This window comes from Rutilus rutilus, assembly GCF_951802725.1.
Source record: "Rutilus rutilus genome assembly, chromosome: 1".
NCBI lineage: Eukaryota > Metazoa > Chordata > Actinopteri > Cypriniformes > Leuciscidae > Rutilus > Rutilus rutilus.
The window spans coordinates 15316934-15340724 of NC_140209.1; the positions used below are offsets into that span (position 1 = coordinate 15316934).

General features: G+C 40.2%; 2 protein-coding genes across 2 annotated transcripts in view; both read left to right on the forward strand.

The window, feature by feature from the left end:
- Positions 1-23791, forward strand: part of LOC311291031 (uncharacterized protein) — a 226217-nt gene that overhangs the window by 52467 nt on the left and 149959 nt on the right. The window contains exon 2 of the mRNA XM_084409864.1: positions 5971-6110. The gene's annotated coding sequence lies outside the window, so the exon portion shown is untranslated. The remainder of the gene's footprint in view (positions 1-5970; positions 6111-23791) is intronic.
- LOC311298362 (uncharacterized protein) lies at positions 6651-12993 on the forward strand (the record flags this gene model as incomplete). Its single annotated transcript, XM_084421195.1, has 2 exons — positions 6651-7381; positions 12732-12993. 2 exons carry the CDS (start codon positions 6651-6653, stop codon positions 12991-12993), a joined length of 993 nt encoding a protein of 330 aa, XP_084277321.1.

Consider the following 23791-nt stretch of genomic DNA (forward strand, 5'->3'; position numbering starts at 1 on the left):
ACATCTCTTTGACATAGCGTTCACATAATACATTATAGACTTCTATAATTCAATGTTAGGCTGCATAGATTAGGTCAGCTGGAACCGGGAACACTTCCCATAAATCCTGATGTACTTGTTACATCATGAGAAGAATGGCATCTACGCTAATTTTAGTGTCTTTGTTTATCCCAAGGTTTTTCCCGCAGCCTGCCGGATCCAGGCCGTTTCCAGATCTGATGAAGGACCTTCGCCTGGACCCGGTGTCAACGCAGTGCTGAAGTGCCAACTAGTCTCTCCCTATGGAGGATCCCTTTCCCACTCTACAGATAACGCGTCGTCGGGAAAACTCAATTTGCGTATCTACCCCGAATTGATAAAATAAAATAAAATTCTGAATCAAAACTATAAGGAAACACCAGTAATTTGTTTAGGTTTGGTTTGTAGGGAATTCCAAACCTGCACACATATATTCAAACGCACATAACTATAGAACCCGTTCTTAATGCGCATCTGAACGCCATCAGCGTTTCTCACAGGTTCGCGTTTAAAGTCTGTGTAGAGAGAATGGTGTCGTCTTGGCGGCCCTAATTTAAAAAAAAAATGATCGTTGCGACGGAAGCGAATCAATCAAAACTAACTTTAGCTGGAAAATAACTTTATTAAAGAACCGCTATAAAGCCAAAACAATCTTACGTTAAATTATACATTTATCTCTGTAAAGCTGCTTTGAGACAATCTACATTGTTAAAAGCGCTATATAAATGAAAATGACTTGACTTGACTTGACATGAGGGGACTGTAGCTGCTAGACTTTAAAGAAGAGATCGACGCACACAGGTAACTCGCGCGCGCATCTCTCTCTCTCTCTCTCTGTTCCTTCTCCTTCAGTTCTCTGTCTCTCTCTTTTAATAATGAATTTAAATAAATGAATTCATTCAAATAAAAGCAATCCGATGGCTCTACTTTATTTAAAGCGGACGGAGTGCAAGAACTGACGAGCCTTAACTTAAGAAATAACCGTCATTTTTACACGTCTGTTAAAAAATTACACTGTAAACATCAGTTACAGCTTTAACTTATTTTTAACTTGGCAAATAACCAAGGTATAAGCGGGATAATCCACGGCTAGCCATGCATTAAAGAATTTTAATGCACTTCATAGAGGCAACCACCCTCCGCTTCGCGTCGGGTGGTTCTTCGCCTCTACGTCGTGCATTAAAATCCTTTAATGCATGGCTAGCCGTGGATTATCCCTTACTTGAAGCATGTCACATCTAATGAGATATGGTAAAACAACAAAATCTACAATTTAACATTATAACAAAATAAGGAAAGTAAAATGTTTCTGTTTATTACAGTGTTTCTGGGGCTCGTTCTTCGTACGTTGCTTATTACATCCGAGATCAAATGACACATCCAAGATGATATCATCGTGCTAATCATGATCCGGCTAATTGAGTTCTTCGAACACACTTGCCGGATAGGATTAGTATCGCTGGATTGAGTTATCTGAGATAACTGCGCGTTCACGCGCTGGCTTAAAAGGGGATATGTATCGATAGTGGAAACATTGATCAGCAACGCTGCCATTGGCTGCTCAGCGTGGCCAAAGAGCGCGCACAGTTTTTCTCATATTATATCTATGTTTTTTCTCCTCAGCAGAGCAAGAACTAATAGTCGAAGTTTATTCAGAATTTTAATCAAAACGCCAGGGAACACCTCAAAGTCTGCAAAAGCCAGGAGAGAGGGCTGGCAAAAAGTAGCAGACAATTTAAATCCGTGAGAAGTGGCCATGTTAGATGTTTTTATCACTTATTAGCCTATATTTTTGTATTTTAATAATTGCATAATTACTTTGTTCATTGTAATGTCAGAGTCACCACACTAGAATATGGGAACAAATAAAAGTGAAGTACAAAAATATTCTAATGGTAATTTTTTGTTATATTATAGTCTCTTTTATGAAAGGCACTGTTAAATAAATGGTTGTCTGTTTATAAAAGCAATCAAGAAAAAGGCTGAGAAAAAAAAGATCTTAGTAGCCTACACTGTATTTTTGCTGCATTAAATTAAGGCCATATAGTCATTTCAGCTGTTAAATCTTGAGCAATGATGAATTGCTTTGACTTGTGGAAGTAAAAACTGATAAACTTATGTTAATGTAAAAATATGTATTGAAGAAGAGTTCAAAAAGAGTTATTGATCACATTTTTCCCAAGTGTAGTTCATTGTAATGACATTGTGTTTTCCTCTTTTGTGCACTTTTACATAATACACCAACACTTGTTAACTTAAGTGGACATTTTCTAACTTTCCAAAGGAAAGAAAGTATAAGACTTTGTAATGTCCATTTGTTTCCATTGCACTGGACAGTGAATAAACCCTCTCCATAACTGTCATATGGAGGAACTAGCCTACCTGCAAGTGCATAAATAACTTTACTTCATTTATACTTGTATGCTTTATGGCTGCAATATAAGTTGCATGATTCCACATCTACAGAAAGGCCTACAGAAGAGTCTGCACAGACAGAGGACACATAGGCCTACAGGTGGGCAGTGTAGAGCCAACTTTTCCTTTTATTTGTTGCATGAGGCATGTGTCTAATATCTCTTGTTGGAGGCACTTGACCACTGGCTTTTCTTTACAAAGAACAATTGAAATAAAACTCAAGGAACTAAGCATATTTGTCTTTTATTAAACATTTAATGAAAAGTTTTTTTTTTTTTTTTTTTTGGCAGTGTTGTGTAATATGGCACATGCAAATGCAACAATGTCACAGGCCCTGTCAGGTGTGCAACCCTCAGACTTTTCAGAGACTGAAATCTTCCCTTTAGTTAGCCAAAGATCATTTCATTGTGTGCCCTTGTCCTGGCAAGAGCTGCATTGTAACTGGTTTGGGTCAGGGAATGGGGTCTTAAAACACCTGTCTGCAGGAACATGTCATAATCACCTATGAAGAAATGCAGTTCTGTTAGGATCAGCATAAGTGTATGTAATACAGTGAGCTTGATATTTAATTGTGGAACTTTCCTTACCACTTTCAAATAATGTGCATAAATGTGAATCTCTGAAAATTCTTAAGTCATACACAGATCCTGGCCATTTTGCTTTCACATTTGTGATATGGAAGATTTGTCAACTGCCTTTTTTTTATTTGATATAATATTATTAATCTGGAATATTAAGAATCACAATAGTAACTGGGCTGCACATTTACATTGTGAACCCCCTTTCTGTTCACATAATCCCCTTCATTGAGGCCTTGATGGCAGTCTAGCCCAGTGTTTCCCAACCCTGCTCCTGGAGGCACACCAACAGTTCACATTTTGGATGTCTCCCTTATCTGACCCATATATTTTTTGTCTTGGAGTCTACTAACGAGCTGATGAGTTGATTCAGGTGTGATTGATTAGGAAGAGTTGGAAAATGTGTAGTGTTGGTGTGCCTTCAGGAAGAGGGTTGGGAAACACTGGTCTAGCCTATAAGCCTGAGTGACATACTGTAATCAGCATGGTCATGCTCGCATGATCTTCATAAAAAAATATTTAAATAGTAGGCTATAGTCTAATAAATAAAAAAAATAAAAAAGCTGCTTAAAAAAACTGATTTACATTGGGTCTTCAGTGGCTTGGAAATGCCACAAAAAAAAAAGAAAAACTAAAACTGTTTTTTAAACCTAAAAGCGCCAGGTAAACTCCGAATGACACGACAAACAGCACTTTCCATCAAGTTCTCCGCATCTCCAATAGTGTAAAGGAAAGAGCCACTCGCAATTAATCTTAGGGTACAGTTTGTGCTGTAGTTAAAGCCCGACTCCGACAAATCGAAAATAAATGTGCGTTTCCAACAAATTAATAATGTAAACGACAATCTCACGAGTCACGAGGAAAAAAAATATATATCAGAAAGTGCACTATCGCTGCGCTGGACTTCCCGTATCATCTCCGTTTATGAGCCGCAGTCTAATCCTGTTTACATGAAATAAGCCTGCTCCTGAGCAGGTTTAAGATTGCGCACCTGTTGCTATGACAGCAAGTCCAGGATGAGCGTCGAAGAACCAAACAATCCAAGATCATGCCAAATCGTCAACAATCAAATCCAGCTAACTGAGTTAGCGACGTACGAAGAACGGGCCCCTGTTTCTTAAAATTAAAATAAACAACGGTTATTTGTGGCCACCGGTATTTTGCCAACTGCTGTTCTTTGCTAAGCCAGTAGGCTACACTGTTGGTTCCATTTAAGGCTCTAGTAAACAGGATTTGGTGATCCTGAAAAGTTCCTATCCGGATCAGATTGATCCAATCCGATGTTGCTTTGAAAAACTGGCTCAAAAGTAAGACGGATTACGTGATCACGGATTGCAAAAAAAAGGATTACTAAATCCGGATCAATTTTATCCGGATTAAACCTTTTGAAAAACCGGGCCCAGAGGCTAGTAGATCAACGACATCAAAGCAGATGGGACATTCTTTAAAACGTCTTCTTCATTCGGGTTCGAACAGCGTGAGGGAGCGCAATAATGACAGCATTTTAGCAGATTTCTTTTGGCCATAAAGCAATTGTTTACATCGCGAGACCTGATATCACGCGAGACTTCCTGAGTTGTTCAACTTCAAAGTTGCAAGTGCGTATTTTCCGCTCACGGGCACCAGGGGGGTGCGAAACGACCACCATTCAACCCGAAATAAGTAATGTAACCATTCCAATGACTCCGAAGCTGTTCAGTTAAGGTAAAAAAGTTACTTAGTTAGTTCACCTTTAAGTACATTGGTGTTGATTTCCGGATTTCAAATTTAATGTGTAGATTAATGTAGTTATTATAAGATCAAACTATATTTAGATTGATCTGGACATTATGCTGCTGTAATTATTTATCTGTAGTGGTTGAGGAAGATGAGTGTCATTGTTTTGTGTTATTGATGTTTTATCCATGTCATAGTTTGAGAAATAAGAGTATTGTCTTTCAGTGGAGCAGTTTTACAGGCTTTTATCATGTATCAAATAATGTAAATAAAATCAATAATACTCAAATAATGTGTTTCTAACAGCAAACACTCAGAATAAAGTGAGATGAGCTGCTGATGATCCTGAATGGCTTGTTGAATGAGTGTTGATAGTCTGAGGCTCATCAATATTAACAGATCTGCTGAAAACACTCTTTATTTCATGACAATAGTTCCTGTTTTCACCTCATTTATTATGCTGATGTCTTCAGATCTCCTGTACATTGACACTTAAAGCTCATTTCATTGGTGTCAGCAGATTGAGGGGATTTAATGGTTGCTAGTACATTTATTTCTGTGTTTATGATTTTAACTGTTTTTCTTACCATTATTTCTATTTTGAAAATTTTAAATTAGTTATATATTCTTTTATTTATTTCTAGATACCTGGGTGACAAAATTCTACGAAAATTCTTAGAAATGTGGGCGTTTACTCTTAAATTTAAAGAAAAATCCTAGTAAAGAAAAAAGTAATTCAGAAAGCATCTTAACCCTTAAAAGAGGTCTTAAGGTAAAAAATATTAGGAGCACAGACGAGGACTTTTAAAGGGATAGTTCACTTTGAAATTAAATTTTGTATTGCCATTGTTCATATTAGGAAGAATTTAGATTATTTATATAGCTTTATTTCTAGATACCTGTATTTTAATGAAGAAGCAGAATAATGTTAGGATTATCAATGCAAATAATAATGTTAGGATTAGCAATACAAATAATGAATGAATTTATTATTTAATAATAATGAATGTTAGGATTAGCAATACAAATAGCCTAATGAATGAATTATTTCTCTATTTCTCATAAAGTTTGAACGGCCATTAATAATAAAACAAACTCAGTAACTGATATATTTTAGATTTTGGGCAGATCAGCTTCTCCCACACCAATTGCATCATCAGTGAAGCTCCTCCCACATCAGTCACATCATCAGTGAAGCTCCTCCCACATCAATTCCCCAATAAATGCTGTAAATTCCCATCAGTTACAAGTGAAGACGAGCATCAGAGCATCAGGAAGAGCTGAAATCTGCAAAGACTGAGTTTATTAAAGAGGACAGTGAGAACATGAGTGATCCAGAACCCTGCAGAATGAAACACACTGAAGATCCTGAAGAACAAAGAGGTTGGTGTTTATTCTTCATTCATTCATGATGCTGAACAACATTCATGTTAGAAACATTCAAGCACTTCATCACTTTTAGATAAACAGTTAAACTATGAAATGGTACAGATGTTCTGGGTTTTTGAACAAATGTTCAGTAAAGGGAGGTTAGAGACTTTTTTGATTGATTGTCAACATCAGATCAAGCTAATACTATTTTAACTGTTTTATTTTACATTTATTTTATATCTGGTTTCCAATTTTGCAACAACATTACCAGAATTTTAGAAGATTCTTCTTACAGTAACGTTGATAACAGCGTTGATGATTCAGCACTGAGTGTGTCAGATAAATTTACCTCATTCATGAAAAGTTTCAAGGACAAATAATACATTTATAAAAAGGCTTCAAATTATCATAATATATTTTATAACAGTTGTCAACTTTCTACTATTATTTTAGGGCTCACTTTCATGTCCTTTCACTTTATATTTCTCTCATTTAATTATTTTGATGTACTGAAAATTTAATTTAATATTTTTTTCTTTCATGTCAGACCTGATGGAAGTGAAGGAGGAGAGTGAAGAACTGTGTGAAGTGAAGGAGGAGAGTGAAGAACTGAGTGAAGTGAAGGAGGAGAGTGAAGAACTGAGGGAAGTGAAGGAGGAGAGTGAAGAACTGAGTGAAGTGGAGGAGGAACATCATGTCAAACCTGGAGAAAAAACTTTGAGTCGCTCAAAGACTAAAAATACATTTTTAAAGAAAAGAAGAGTCAAGAAATCTTTCACCTGCACTCAATGTGGAAAGAGTTTATCACGCAAAGATGGTCTTAAGCTTCACATGAGAGTTCACACTGGAGAGAAGCCGTTCACATGTGATCAATGTGAAAAGAGATTCTCATGTAAACGAAATCTTGCGAGTCACATGATGTTCCACACCGGAGTAAAGCAGTTCACATGTGATCAATGCGGCAAAACATTTATCTGGGCATCAGACCTGAAGACACACCTGAGAGTTCATACGAAGGAGAAGCCGCATTCATGTTCTGTGTGTGGAAAGAGTTTTTCACAGCGGTCTCATTTACATAGACATGAGAAAATTCACACTGGTGTGAGAGAGTACATGTGCTTTGAGTGTGAGAAGACTTTTATTACAGCAAACTGTTTAAAACTGCACCAGAGAATTCACACTGGAGAAAAACCTTACAAGTGTTCACACTGTGACAAGAGATTCAGTCTACCAGAACATCTGAAAACACATGAGAGGATCCACACTGGAGAGAAGCCGCACACGTGTGATCAATGTGGAGAGAGTTTTGCTTTTAAAAGTGACCTGAAGCGACACATGAAGATCCACACTGGAGAGAAGCCATTTAAGTGTGATAAATGTGGGAAAGATTTCAGTCGATCTTCATCCCTTAAAGAACACATGAGGATCCACACCGGAGAGAAGCCGTTCACATGTGATCAATGCGGCAAAACATTTATCTGTGCATCAGCCCTGAAGACACACCTGACAGTTCATACGAAGGAGAAGCCGCATTCATGTTCTGTGTGTGGAAAGAGTTATTCACTGTGGAAAAATTTGCATAGACATGAGAAAATTCACACTGGTGTGAGAGAGTACATGTGCTTTGAGTGTGAGAAGACCTTTATTACAGCAAACTGTTTAAAACGGCACCAGAGAATTCACACTGGAGAAAAACCTTACAAGTGTTCACACTGTGACAAGAGATTCAGTCGACCAGAACATCTGAAAACACATGAGAGGATCCACACTGGAGAGAAGCCGCACACGTGTGATCAATGTGGAGAGAGTTTTGCTTTTAAAAGTGACCTGAAGCGACACATGAAGATCCACACTGGAGAGAAGCCGTTTAAGTGTGATAAATGTGGGAAAGATTTCAGTCGATCTTCATCCCTTAAAGAACACATGAGGATCCACACCGGAGAGAAGCCGTTCTCATGTGATCAATGCGGCAAAACATTTATCTGTGCATCAGACCTGAAGAAACACTTGACAGTTCATACGAAGGAGAAGCCGCATTCATGTTCTGTGTGTGGAAAGAGTTTTTCACTGCGGAAAAATTTACATAAACATGAGAAAATTCACACTGGTGTGAGAGAGTACATGTGCTTTGAGTGTGAGAAGACTTTTATTACAGCAAACTGTTTAAAACGGCACGAGATAATTCACACTGGAGAAAAACCTTACAAGTGTTCACACTGTGACAAGAGATTCAGTCGATCATCATCTCTGAAAAAACATGAGAGGATCCACAGCAGAGAGAAGCCGCACACGTGTGATCAGTGTGGAACAAGTTTCTCTTTTAAAACTGACCTGAAGCGACACATGAAGATCCATACAGTGGAGAAACCACATCAACACAGTCTGAGTTCACAGTAAGTAGTTTATTTTCATGTGCTGAGCAACAAAGTCTCTTCTGTGTAAGTTAGACACACATCACTCTATAGCCAAATCTCTCCTCTCCACCTATAGCCGGTGTCTGGTGAGCACAGGACATTTTGATGATTGATTGATATCTATTAACTCGTGTTCAATCAACAGGAATCTGTAATTTGTCAGTTCAGATCAATGCAAAAAAAAATAATTCGCTCTCTGACAGTAGGTGGCGCTCATGTAAAAGCAGAAATAAAGCACTATACAGGGCTCTAGACTGCGAGTAAATGGTCACATTTTCCTGCTGGTGCAAGAGAGCTGCCGTTTCTGCCGCATATAAGACATTTAACACGGAAAACGAAAGCAGAATGAACGTCTCGGTTACTAACGTAACCTTGGTTCCCTGAGAAGAGGGAACGACTATTGCGTAAGTAGCTTACGCCATGGGAAACCTCCTTATCTCGAGAATATGAAGCCAACATTTTTTAAAACGCTGTGTAGCTGCACAGCAGACACAGATGAGCAGCGAACGCGGTCATTGTCTGTGCTGCGGCAACTGCATAAATCTATGACTGGGCTGTTAAGACACGTGGTCCAATCAGGGCCATTAAGAGCTCTGATGCCCAAGGGGCAGTGAAGGCCCTTAGACTCATAAGCCAGCCCTATCGCGTCAACTATCCAGTGTGATAATCTTTGCTTTGAGACGGCCAGACCCTTGGTGTGGCCGCCAAGCATACAAAAAGCTGCTCTGACTGTCTGAATTAGGAATGGGACGATAAGCGATATAGTTTTACTATAAACCACGATAAAATGTACTGACGGTTAGTAATATCGTTTAAAATTTAATTATCATTAAAACTATGTTTGACTATTGCGCAAAGAAAAGTTCGCAGCAAGTGGCTAGCCAAAGACGAACTAACAAGTTCAAACAAGACTATTAAGAGTGACATTTAAGGGATAATAATTAATATTCATCATACACTTATTATACCGATTTTTTTTTTTTACCACATAATTATGGGGACATTGAATTGAGACTAATGTTTAAATCTTAACTTTATAAATCCATTAGCCTACGTACAGCGTACAAAACAATCGTTCAGATAAGATGATCACAACAATATTATCAAACTCTGTAAACAATAAATCAACTCTGATTTAATTTTCAATACAATTAAAAACGGAGACGCAAGACGGCAAGTTGTATTTGAATGAAATGAGAGAGCGCGTCCATTGTGATGCATGTTGTAACGTCTGTCAGAGAGTTTGAAGTCTGCTCAGATTAAGAATAAAAGACAGTGCAAATGAACTGGTAGTTCCACGAGACTTTTATAGGTGTTTTCTCTCAGTTAAGCACACTCTTCATATACATGTCGAAGAGTGAATCTTAAAAGGGAAAAGAAAACACTCTAAAACACGCTACAAATCGTGGAAGTAAACGCATTAAAGCAACGGTCAGCAGTAGAGTAGGGCTGTCAACGAATATTCTAAATTCGAATATATATTCGAATAGTTTTAAAAAAACGAATTTCGAATGTGAAAATTAATATTCGAATAATGTGGAAAAACGCCCGCGGTAGCAGAGGCGCGGCTGTCTGCTTTGCGAGTGGGGACAGGTCACAGGAAGAAGGCGTTAACGTTAAATAGAAACATTACTAAAGTGTAGGCTACTGTACTGACTGAATAGATATTGCATGAATAAGGTAGGTTAGATACAGCAGTTTCATGCACTGCAGGCTTCCACTGGTTTGATTATTTACCGTTTCATGTCAAGGAAAAGTTCTATGTTTACCACAGCACAGCTCGCTCGGAGCGTTCAATGTCGGATTCGCGTCTACCGCGTCTAGTTGGACTCTAGTTGAATCCATTCGCGCGTCAAAAGCAAACGTTTGAAGCGAAATTGACGCGCGGAGAGCTCAAGCCTTGTTTATACTTTCGCCTGGCTCCGCAGCGCGAGTCTCCGCAGACTGCGCGCGCACCTCCGCAAACGGACGAGGCGTTTATACTTGACGCGCTCGCCGTTGTACTATTCTTTGAAACGACAGTGGGCGACACGAGTAATTGTCCTTGAACCATCAGGAATCAGCAGTGAGAAGAAGAAAGCTATACACACCTGATACACACGTGACAATGTTTATTTTAGTACACCACCACCAATACCACACTACAAAAAGAATCGTGTAAAACCCAGTAAACCCTGAGATTATTACTCGTGACAATAAAACAAAATATATGGATATGAGAATGTGTATAAAACAACTAAATAAACGATCTCTTACATATTTTCTAATTTCACTAAACATTTCATTAAGTTTCGTGAACATTTTTATTAAACATGGACCTTTATGTTCATTAAAAATACTTTTTATGCTATTGTATGGTCATTTTTTAAATGTAAGCACCTCATTTAGACGTGCAAACTGGGTGCCGGTGTTGTGAGAAGTTCGAGCTCGGCCAGATTCGGCTCGAAGTCGTTCATCTTCGGATGCGGCGCCGCGCGCGTTGTTACAAAAAATGTCGCGCACACCGCCAGGCGAAATTGGGTCTTGCGAACCCAACGCGCACGACCGCCCCCTCCGCAATGACGTCATTTTTGACGCGCGCACCTTCGTGCTCGTGCGGACGCGTCGAGTATAAACAAGGCTTCATTCGCGCCGCAAGACCCCCAGACGCGTGTAAACGCGTCTTTACATTGACTTAACATTGAAATCACTCGCGCCAGACGCTCATTCGCGTTTGGTGTGAACGCAGCATGAGCGTGAGGGCGAGAGAGAGAGAGTGCCTGCGAGTGCGAGTGAGCGAGCGAGAGTGAGGGCTGCGGTCTTGGCCATTAGGTGATTTACTTGTTAATACGTTGTCAAATATGTTTAAACTTAAATAAACTACCTATACAAGTAGTTATGTCTCTTTGTTTGTATTAATTTGTCCTGTTATTGATGTAATGCGCTTCATTGACAAAATGTGCAACCAGATGTTCGAATAGTTCGAATATTCGTGTGTTTTTTAGAGGGAATATTCGAACGTCATTATTGAGCAATTTTGACAGCCCTACAGTAGAGTAGTCACCTTCCTCTTTGCGCAAAAAAATCTCACACTCACTGTGTGTCCGCGCTCACATTAAAACAGCATGCATACAATAACGTACGCCATAGAATAAGTTATCTTAAAGGCACATCCACATTCATGTCATGAACACTAGGTGGCCGTTACAATGGATGCGCGGTGTAGAGCCCTGCACGGGCCAAAAACTCCAGCCCTAACCCGGCCCGTGGTGTTCAAGCCCTACCCGGCCCCAGCCCGACAATGGCTGCAATTTTTTCAGCCCGAACCCGACCCGACCCGACCCGACCCGACCCGAGACGTATCACTTTAAGCTCTCTCTGACGCGCGCTCTTTGATGCGCGCTGTCTCTGCTTCATGCACGGCACGGCACATCACACGCTACTAAAAGGTAAACTTTTATTATTGGCCTGAAACATCACCAATCATGCCCACAAATATTGAACAGACTGTCCATTTGAGAGAAGCATAAGCATGCAGTAGAGAATATAGCGCCACGGGATCCAACCTCAAAAATAAGTAAATAAACGGCCTACCTTTCTTTGCTTTTAAGAAAACTTAAACAACAATGTTCAAAATTGAAGAACTCTTTGCCAACTGGCTAATGTTAAATAATATTTTAATGAAAAAAAAAAAAAAATCCAACTTCTCCCTGATCCTCTGCATGGTCAACTGTCACCTGTTAATGCACGTGAGTGACGCATGCGTATTTGCGACAATTTGCGTATTGCGTTTGTGTTGCTTAGGCGATGTATAATATTTATAAAATAATAAATACAACAATATTTCAAACACATTATGTGACGTGTGTTCTGCACGTATATGGGCACAATGAAAGGAGAGAAGCTAAATAAGCCCGAGCCCGGCCTGAATGGGCTTAGCGTGTCGGCCCCGTCGGGTCCCGACGGGCTTGCAGACCTCTAGCGCAGTGTTATAATGTGTTGCTATTGACGACCGTCATTATAAGAAAGTAAATGCTTTAAAAAGTGCATAGAGCTGCTTGTTTTATTTGTTGTTTGTTGATTTTCAAATATCAAATTTGTTGAAATGTCTTCAGTGTGAGCATCAACTCTTTTTGAACACTTTCATCTCATTTTAACAAAACCGTGATAATATTGATAATCGCGATAATTTTGGTCACTATAATCATGATATTAAATTTTCATACCGTCCCATCCCTAGTCTGAATGGGGCAGAGCGCTCCAGATATACTCTGAGAGCCCTGACGGGGCAGAGTAAATTTGCATCTCTTTCATCCTCCGGAGAGAAGAGAGCTGTCAGAGAAATAACCTGTGCTCTGACTGGGGTAGAGAGCACTTTAGGAATGTACCCATGTCTCCGCCTAAGGACAGCTCTACAGTCGTTAGGTCCAAACTCAAGACAGGACGCGCTCGAAGACAGCGCGTGTAGATCTCCCACTCTCTTAACTAAAGCGAGCGCTTAATCTGAACAGAGCGGTTTTTAGCGAGAGGTGCTTCAGGTTGGTAGACTATAGCGGCTCAAATGGGGCGCCCTTCAGTGCTTCCAGGACCGTGGAGAGGTCCCAGATAGGCACGGAGGGGGGGCGCGGAGGGTTTAGTCTCCTAGCCCCTTTAAAGAAGCGGACGACCTGGTCGTTTTTCCCTAGTGATTGCACGGCCACTGGGGCGTGAAATGCCTCTATGTCCGCAACATATACTTTGAGCGTGGAGGGGGTGCGACCCACGTCCAGCAGCTCTTGTAAGAAAACTAGGATACTGCGTATCTCACACGAGTGTGGGCTTAGGTTTCTAGCGGTACACCAGATAGAGAACACTTTCCATTTCTGCGCATAGAGTTGTCTGGTTGACGGCACTCTATCTTCAGTAATGGTTTTTGCCACTTTATCTGGGATGTCCTCGGGTACCCGTTGAGAGGCCATACATGGAGGGCCCACAAGTCAGGGCGGGGGTGCCAGATTTTTCCGTTCGCCTGCGTGAGGAGATTTTTCCTCAGCGGGATCGGCCACGGGGCTGAATTCAGCAGCTGAGCCAGCTCTGAGTACCACAGCCGGTTTCTCCAGAGGGGGGCTACAAGAAGCACTGCACATTTGCTCTCCCTGATCCGTTTGATGACCTGAGGTAGCATCGCAACCGGGGGGAAAGCGTATAAAGGGCGGTTCGGCCATATGTGGGCGAGCGCGTCCGTACTTTTTTGATAAAATAATGGGCAGTGAGCGTTGTCTTTGGAGGCAAAAGGGTCGATCTCTGCCTCGCCGAAGGTGCTCCATATTAGCTGAACTGTCTGAGGGTGGAGAGACCATTCCCCCGGGGAACGTTGTCTCTTGAAGGCATATCTGCACCCTGGTTCAGAACGCCTGGCACATGTGCCGTCCTCAGGGAGCGCAGGTTGTGCTGAGCCCACAGGATTAGACTCCTGACCATGTTGTGCAAAGTGTTTGACCTGAGGCTGCCCTGGCGGTTTATGTAAGTAACCACTGTCATGTTGTCCGTTTGGACTAGGACGTGATCGCCTCCCAGGTGTGGGAACAAGGCTTTGAGTCCTAGAGCGACCGCTCTCATCTCCAGACATTTTATGTGTAGGCGCTTCTCTGGGCTCGATCAAAGGCCAGAGACGGACCTGCCCTCGTAAAGGGCTCCCCAACCTAGGTTGGAGGCGTCTATCGTGACCACCTTCCTCCTCGAAATCACACCTAAACTCGCGCCCGACTGATACCAGTCGAAAGCTTTCCAGGGAGTCAGGGCTCTGATGCAGCCGTGACTCGCTTTGATCAGTAAGTGGCCAGAGTGCCACGCGTGAGCTGGTACGCGGCTGTTTAGCCAGCGTTGGAGAGGGCACATTTGCAGTAATCTGAGCTGGAGCACTGCTGATGCTGAGGCCATAAGACCTAGCAGTCTCTGGAATCTTTTGAGGGTTCCGCTCTGAAAGATGCCGCGAGGCGCCGGACAGAGGGTGTGCGCTCTGCCGAGAGGCGCACTTTCATATGTATAGAGTCAATTACTATCCCCAGATAGGAAATGTTCTGTCTGGGGTAGTGCTGCACGATTAATCATATCGCAATCGCGATGTCAAGTCTACGTGATTATATGACGCAAAATGCTGCGATTTTATATTAAATAAACAAATTAGCGCTGTTAACGCAATTAACGCAACATCTGTTAATTTTTGCCATCCTTTGGCTAGTGTTAGATGATGCCGCTCTTATTCATGCAAATGCTTTTAAACCATTCATGCACGATAAGACAAAAAAGAATGCGCTGCCTGTGAATGTCCTCCTGACACACACACACACACACACACACACGACACACAGATAGACGCGCACCAGTATCAAGTTCTCTTTCACGGTAGAAAGAACAACACACGTATGCCAAAATGAACGCGCTGCCTGTGAATGTCCTCCTGACACACACACACACACACGACCCACAGATAGATGCACGCCAGTATCAAGTTCTCTTTCGCGGTAGAACGAACAACACACATGTATGCCAAAATGAACGCGCTGCCTGTGAATGTCCTCCTGACACACACACACACACACACACACACACACACACACACACACACACACACACACACACACACACACACACACGACCCACAGATAGATGCGCGCCAGTATCAAGTTCTCTTTCGCGGTAGAACGAACAACACACGTATGCCAAAATGAACGCGCTGCCTGTGAATGTCCTCCTGACACACACACACACACACACACACACACACACACACACACACACGACCCACAGATAGACGCGCGTCAGTATCAAGTTCTCTTTCGCGGTAGAACGAACAACACACGTATGCCAAAATGAACGCGCTGCCTGTGAATGTCCTGAATGTCCTGACTGTCACACACAGAAAGACTCGCGATAATATTGTGCGTGCGCACAAAACAGCATGCCAGAATACAGTTCTCTTTCGAGCTTGAACAAACAATAACATACAATTATGCCAAAATGTATTTTTGTCGAGTATCTTCATAACATAAGAGTAGTCTTTTGATGAACGTGAAGAGTTGTGACTTGTGAGAGAATGAGGCGCATGTGAGATCCTCGTCTCTGACAGCAGCGGCTGGTCTTAAAGGGACAGTACACAGTAGCCACTAATTATATCTGTCGCTAAAGTTAATCAAAGAACAAAGGGAACAGAGAAAAACACTCACTTTTTTTCTTTAGGCAGATTATCACTAATCTGTGTGTGCATTTATTTTCCTTGAGAACCAAGCAAGTTGACTCATGAAACCATTTGTTTATTATATCGCATATCACAAATCGTGCAGCCCTAGTCTGGGGGATAGCGAGCTCTTGGAAAAATGTATCCTCAGACCCAGGCATTCTAGATGGCTGACGATCCAAGATTAGTGTGTTATCAGCTGTTCCTCTGATTGTGCTAAAACCAGCCAATCGTCGAGGTAGTTTAGTATTCGCACTCCCTGCTGTCTCAGGGGGGAAAGTGCTGCATCCATACACTTCGTGAATGTATGGGGGGCCAGCGATAGATGGAACGGTAGAACCATGTATTGGTTTGTCTGTCCCTTGAAAGCGAATTTCAGAAACTGCCTGTGATGAGGCGATATTTGGATATGAAAATAGGCGTCATTTGTGAGAGAGTACATGTGCTTTGAGTGTGAGAAGACTTTTATTACAGCAAACTGTTTAAAACGGCACCGGAGGATTCACAATGGAGAGAAACCTTACAAGTGTTCACACTGTGACAAGAGATTTAGTCGATCAGAAAATCTGAAAACACATGAGATGATCCACACTGGAGAGAAACTGCACACGTGTGATCAATGTGGAGAGAGTTTTGCTTTTAAAACTCAACTGAAGCGACACATGATGATCCACACTGGAGAGAAGCCGTTTAAGTGTGATAAATGTGGGAAAGATTTCAGTCAATCTTCAAACCTTAAAGGACACATGAAGATCCATACTGGAGAGAAGCCGTTCTCATGTGATCATTGTGGGAAAACATTTATCTGTGCATCAGAGCTGAAGAGACACCTGAGAGTTCATACGAAGTAGAAGCCACATTCATGTTCTGTGTGTGGAAAGAGTTTTTCACGGCTGGACTCTTTACATGCACATGAGAAAATTCATACTGGTGTGAGAGAGTACATGTGCTTTGAGTGTGAGAAGACTTTTACTACATCTGAACATTTAAACCTGCACCAGAGGATTCACACTGGAGAAAAACCTTACAAGTGTTCACACTGTGACAAGAGATTCAGTCACTCATCATATCTGAAGTCACATGAGATGATCCACACTGGAGAGAAACCGCACACGTGTGATCAGTGTGTAAAGAGTTTTGCTTTTAAAAGTCAACTGAAGCGACACATGAGGATCTACACTGGAGAGAAGCCATTTAAGTGTGATCAATGCGGCAAAACATTTATCTGTGCATCACACCTAAAGACACACCTGAGAGTTCATACGAAGGAGAAGCCGCATTCATGTTCTGTGTGTGGAAAGAGTTTTTCACTGCAGCAAAATTTACATAGACATGAGAAAATTCACACTGGTGTGAGAGAGTACATGTGCTTTGAGTGTGAGAAGACTTTTACTACAACAAACTGTTTAAAACAGCACCAGAGAATTCACACTGGAGAAAAACCTTACAAGTGTTCACACTGACAAGAGATTCAGTCGATCAACACATTTGAAAACACATGAGAGGATCCACACTGGAGAGAAGCCGCACACGTGTGATCAGTGTGGAAAGAGTTTCTCTTTTAAAAGTCACCTGAAGCGACACATGAAGATCAAGAAATCACAGTAAGTAGTTTATTTTCATGTGCTGAGCAACAAAGTCTCTTCTGCCAAAACTCTCCTCTCCACCTATAGCCGGTGTGTGGTGAGCACAGGACATTTTGTTGATTGATTGATATATATTAACTCGTGTTCAATCAACAGGAATGTGTAATTTGTCAGTTCAGATCAATGCAAAAAAACAAATTTGCTCTCTGACAGTAGGTGGCGCTCATGTAAAGCAGAAATAAAGCACTATACAGGGCTCTAGACTGCAAGTAAATGGAAATTCATTATAATCCATTATAAAGCTTTGAAGAGCCAGGACACATTTTTAATATAACTCCGATAGTATTTGTATAAAATAAGAATCTCATACACACCTAGGATGACTTGAGGGTGAGTAAATCATGGGCACTGACTTGGAAGCCAGTAGAAACATTGTGCCTTGAACGAACAAGTTCATGAAGTTTTAAGTTATAAGGCTTTTAAGTCTACAAATCACCAATATTCACTGTTGTAATGCTAACTGTAACCATGGTATTGTGGCAGAAATAGACAAATGTTTTTACATTATTCATTTCAAGGTTTGTACATCATTTTGAGAGTAAAATTCAAGCACTTATCAAGAACTTTCTATTCCTTCACACTTTTTTCCGCTCTTCAATTTTTTTAAAATATTATCCCGGTTTAATGTTATTTTTAATGTGATGACCAAACCATGATTTGTTCATCTTTCAAAGAGTGTCCCCATTTGTAAAACTAAATTATTCAAAGTGTAGGAAAAAAAAAATATATACACTCACCTAAAGGATTATTAGGAACACCATACTAAAACTGTGTTTGACCCCCTTTCACCTTCAGAACTGCCTTAATTCTACTTGGCATTGATTCAACAAGGTGCTGAAAGCATTCTTTAGAAATGTTGGACCATATTGATAGGATAGCATCTTGCAGTTGATGGAGATTTGTGGGATGCACATCCAGGGCACGAAGCTCCCGTTCCACCACATCCCAAAGATGCTCTATTGGGTTGAGATCTGGTGACTGTGTGGGGCCATTTTAGTACAGTGAACTCATTGTCATGTTCAAGAAACCAATTTGAAATGATTCGAGCTTTGTGACATGGTGCATTATCCTGCTGGAAGTAGCCATCAGAGGATGGGTACATGGTGGTCATAAAGGGATGGACATGGTTAGAAACAATGCTCAGGTAGGCCGTGGCATTTAAACGATGCCCAATTGGCACTAAGGGGCCAAGAAAACATCCCCCACACCATTACACCACCACCACCAGCATGCACAGTGGTAACAAGGCATGATGGATCCATGTTCTCATTCTGTTTATGCCAAATTCTGACTCTACCATCTGAATGTCTCAACAGACTTCGAGACTCATCAGACCAGGCAACATTTTTCCAGTCTTCAACTGTCCAATTTTGGTGAGCTCGTGCAAATTGTAGCCTCTTTTTCCTATTTGTAGTGGAGATGAGTGGTACCCGGTGGGGTCTTCTGCTGTTGTAGCCCATCCGCCTCAAGGTTGTGCGTGTTGTGGCTTCACAAATGCTTTGCTGCATACCTCGGTTGTAACGAGTGGTTATTTCAGTCAAAGTTGCTCTTCTATTAGCTTGAATCAGTCGGCCCATTCTCCTCTGACCTCTAGCATCAACAAGGCATTTTCGCCCACAGGACTGCCGCATACTGGATGTTTTTCCCTTTTCACACCATTCTTTGTAAACCCTAGAAATGATTGTGCGTGAAAATCCCAGTAACTGAGCAGATTGTGAAATACTCAGACCGGCCCGTCTGGCACCAACAACCATGCCACGCTCAAAATTGCTTATCACCTTTCTTTCCCATTCTGACATTCAGTTTGGAGTTCAGGAGATTGTCTTGACCAGGACCACACCCCTAAATGCATTGAAGCAACTGCCATGTGATTGGTTGATTAGATAATTTCATTAATAAGAAATTGAAAAGGTTTTCCTAATAATCCTTTAGGTGAGTGTGTGTGTGTAAAATATATATATATATATTATATATATATATTTAGCAGAACTGCCAGAAAGCATCCGGAAGGAGAGGACGGAGAGAACGCCAGTGATCCAGAACCTGCAGAATGAAACATCAAGATACTGAAGAACAAAGAGGTTGGTGTTTATTCTTGATTCCTCATTCATTCTTCATGATGAAGAACATGCTGATGCTCACCAGATTTACATTGTTTCATGACAAAACTAGTGTTTTATAACACAAATCATCTTCATGACATTAAAATAGATCATAATCGTGCACAGCAGTTGTTGACCAGATTTGATGAGATTAAAATGACTGTTGAACTCATCAGTGATCTTGACTTTGAGCTTTACTTTTCATTTCACATTTGTCTTTCATTTGTAATCTCACATGATTTAATGTTTCTTTTAGACCTGATGGACACGAAAGAGAAAAGGAGAAACAGAAGCCTAAAAAACTCTTCACTTATAAATCAATTCAGAAGGTTCACATGAGGATCCACAGTGGAGAGAAACTTTACAAAAGTGATCAATATGGGAAGAGTTTCACTCGGGCCTTCGTTCTGAAATCACTTCTGCCTTCTCATTCAGAAGAAGAGCACCAGAAAAATTACACCGGAAAAACACTTTCATGTTCAGGGAGCTGAAGAAGAGGCCGTAACACTTTTAATAGAGACATTAATCTGATATTAATTTTAACTCATTCAGTGTTTTTCAGAGATCTGTCTCATTTTTATATATTTTTTTGTACTTCATGTTATGATTGATTAAACTCATTATAATTTTATCAACAGCTTGTTGTTATTGTCCAGTTTTATTTTCTGCTGATTCTTCTTGCTTAAGGAATAATTCCGTTATTTTCAGTTCTGAAAGCCAAGTATTACGTTTGTTTCTGGGGCTTCACAGCAAACACAGAACGTTCCCCTAAAGTTGGTATTTGGTTCCGGCTTTGTATTTGTTTTGGGAACTAAATAATAATGCTCTAGGAATGCTCTTTTTATTTCTTTGCAACAATAAAATAATGTTCCCAGAAGGTTGCAGGATAGTTATTTTTAACAACATAGACATTTTTAATATTAACATAGAAAAGTTACCAAATATAGAACGTTCCCCAATGGTTATTGTTTATATAAATTTGTAAACTAACTTTCCAATTAAAACACTGCAGATGTTTTTGTATAATGACCTGTACAGAGCTCTGAAACTAGTTTTTTTTGCAGCATTTAATACAATTTAACTATTAGATTGAATGTGAAAAGCACAGAAATCATAAATTCTTGGGTTTGTTTATATCTTAATTTACTGCTCCTCTGGGGCCCGTTCTTCGTACGTTGCTTATTACATCCGAGATCAAATGACACATCCAAGATGATATCATCGTGCGAATCATGATCTGGCTAACTCGGTTCTTCGAACACACTTGCCGGATATGATTAGTATCGCTGGATTGAGTTATCTGAGATAATTGCGCGTTCATGCGCTGGTTAAAAGGGGATATGTATCGATAGTAGAAACATTGATCAGCAACGCTGCTATTGGCTGCTCAGCGTGGCCAAAGAGCGCGCTCAGTTTTTCTCCTCAACAGAGCATGAACTAATAGTCGAAGTTTATTCGGAATTTTAATGTTTAATCAAAACGCCAGAGAACACCTCAAAGTCTGCAAAAGCCAGGAGAGAGGGCTGGCAAAGAGAGGCAGACAATTTAAATCCGTTAGAAGTGGCCATGTTAGATGTTTTTATCACTTATTAGCCTATATTTTTGTAATTTAAATAAGTGCATAATTACTTTGTTCATTGTAATGTCAGTCACCACACTAGAACATGGGAACTAATAAAAGTGAAGTACAAACATATTCTACATAATGGTAATTTTTTGTTATATTATAGTCTCTTTTATAAAAGGCACTGTTAAATAAATGGTTGTCTGTTTATAAAAGCAATCAAGAAAAAGGCTGAGAATTTTTTTTGAAAAGATCTTACTCTCCTACACTGTAAAATAATTTTTGCTGCGTTAAATTAAGGCTGTATAGTCATTTCAACTGTTAAATCTTGAGTAATGATGAATTGCTTTGACTTGTGAAAGTGAAAATTAATAAACTTATGTTAATGTAAAAATATTTTGCCATGAGTTATTGATCACATTTTCTCGAGTGTAGTTCATTGTAATGACATTGTGTTTTCCTCTTTTGTGCACTTTTACATAATACACCAACACTTGTATCTGTTCCCAAGAAAGTGGTGGCTGAAATATGTGCAGTAAGTGGACATTTTCTAACTTTCCAAAGGAAAGTAAGAATAAGACTTTGTAATGCCTATTTGTTTCCATTGCACTGGACAGTGAATAAACCCTCTCAGATAACTGTCATATGGAGGAACTAGCCTACCTGCAAGTGCATAAATAACTTTACTTAATTTATACTTGTATGCTTTATGGCTGCAATATAAGTTGCAGGATTCCACATCTACAGAAAGGCCTACAGAAGAGTCTGCACAGACAGAGGAGACAGAGGCCTACAGGTGGGCAGTGTATAGCCAACTTTTCCTTTTTATTTGTTGCATGAGGCATGTGTCTAATATCTCTTGTTGCAGGCACTTGACCACTGGCTTTTCTTTACAAAGAACAATTGAAATAAAACTCAAGGAACTAAGCATATTTGTCTTTTATTAAACATTTAATGAAAAGTTTTTTTTTTTTTTTTTGGCAATGTTGTATATGCAACAATGTCACAGGCCCTGTCAGGTGTGCAACCCTCAGACTTTTCAGACACTGAAATCTTCCCTTTAGTTAGCCAAAGTTCATTTCATTGTGTGCCCTTGTCCTGGCTAGAGCTGCATTGTAACTGGTTTGGGTCAGGGAATGGGGTCATAAAACACCTGTCTGCAGGCAGGAACGTGTCATAATCACCTATGAGAAAATGCAGTTCTGTTAGGATCAGCATAAGTGTATGTAATACAGTGAGCTTGATATTTAATTGTGGAACTTTCCTTACCACTTTCAAATAATGTGCATAAATGTGAATCTCTGAAAATTCTTCAGTCATGCACAGATCCTGGCCATTTTGCTTTCACATTTGTGATATGGAAGATTTTAGTCAAATGCCTTTTTTTATTTGATATAATCTGGAATATTAAGAATCACAATAGTAACTGGGCTGCACATTTACATTGTGAACCCCCTTTCTATTCACATAATCCCCTTCATTGAGGCCTTGATGGCAGCCTATAGTCTTGGTACCAATCACGTTAAAGGGATACTCCACTTTAAAATGAAAATTCTGTCATCATATACTCACCCTGTTGTTTCAAACCTGTATGAATTTCTTTCTTCTGCTGAACAGAAAGGAAGATATTTAGAAGAATATCAGTAACCAGACAGTTTCTGGTCTCATTGACTTCCATAGTATATTTTTTTCCTACTATGGAAGTCAATGAGACCAGAAACTGTCTGGTTACTGATATTTTTCTAAATATCTTCCTTTCTGTTCAGCAGAAGAAAGAAATTCATACCGGTTTGAAACAACATGAGGGTGAGTATATGATGACAGAATTTTCATTTTAAAGTGGAGTATCCCTTTAAGCCTGAGTGACATATAGGCTACTGTAATCGGCATGGTCACGATTGCATGATCCTCATAAGAATTATGATAGCCTAAAAAAAAAAACTGCTTTAAAAAAACTGTTTTACAACATTGGGTCTAAACTGGCTTGGAAATGCCAAAAAAAACCAACAACCTAAAACTGTTTTTTAAACCTAAAAGCGCCAGGTAAACTCCGAATGACACGACAGACAGCACTTTAATCAAGTTCTCCGCATCTCCAATAGTGTAAAGGAAGGAGCCACTCGCAAATAATCTTAGGGCAATGCAAACAGTTTGTGCTGTAGTTAAAGCCGGACTCCGACAAGTCGAAAATAAATGTGCGTTTCCAACAAATTAATAATGTAAACGACAATCTCACGAGTCACGTGAAAAAATTATATATCTCAGAAAGTGCACTATCGCGCTGCGCTGGACTTCCCGTATCATCTCCGTTTATGAGCCGCAGTCTAATCCTGTTTACATGAAATAAGCCTGCTCCCGAGCAGGTTTAAGATTGCACACCTGTTGCTATGACAGCAAGTCCAGGATGAGCGTCGAAGAACCAAACAATCCAAGATCATGCCAAATCGTCAACAATCAAATCCAGCTAACTGAGTTAGCGACGTACGAAGAACGGGCCCCTGATCTGCACACGCTTCTCCAACACACGTTGTTTTTGCACCTGCCCACACTGCCAAAATAACCAAAACCTGGTTCAATGACCATGGTATCACTGTGTGATTTCATGTAATATTCAAAAAAAATTAAATCCTGTTTTCGTGGGTTTTATGAGCTGGAAGCCCAAATGTACAAATAAACAACTAAATGCTTCAAATCGTTTAAGTTGTGGGCCCTTAATCTATAATCTATGTAAGTTTAACATTTTGAATGGAATTATGGAAATAAACTTTATCA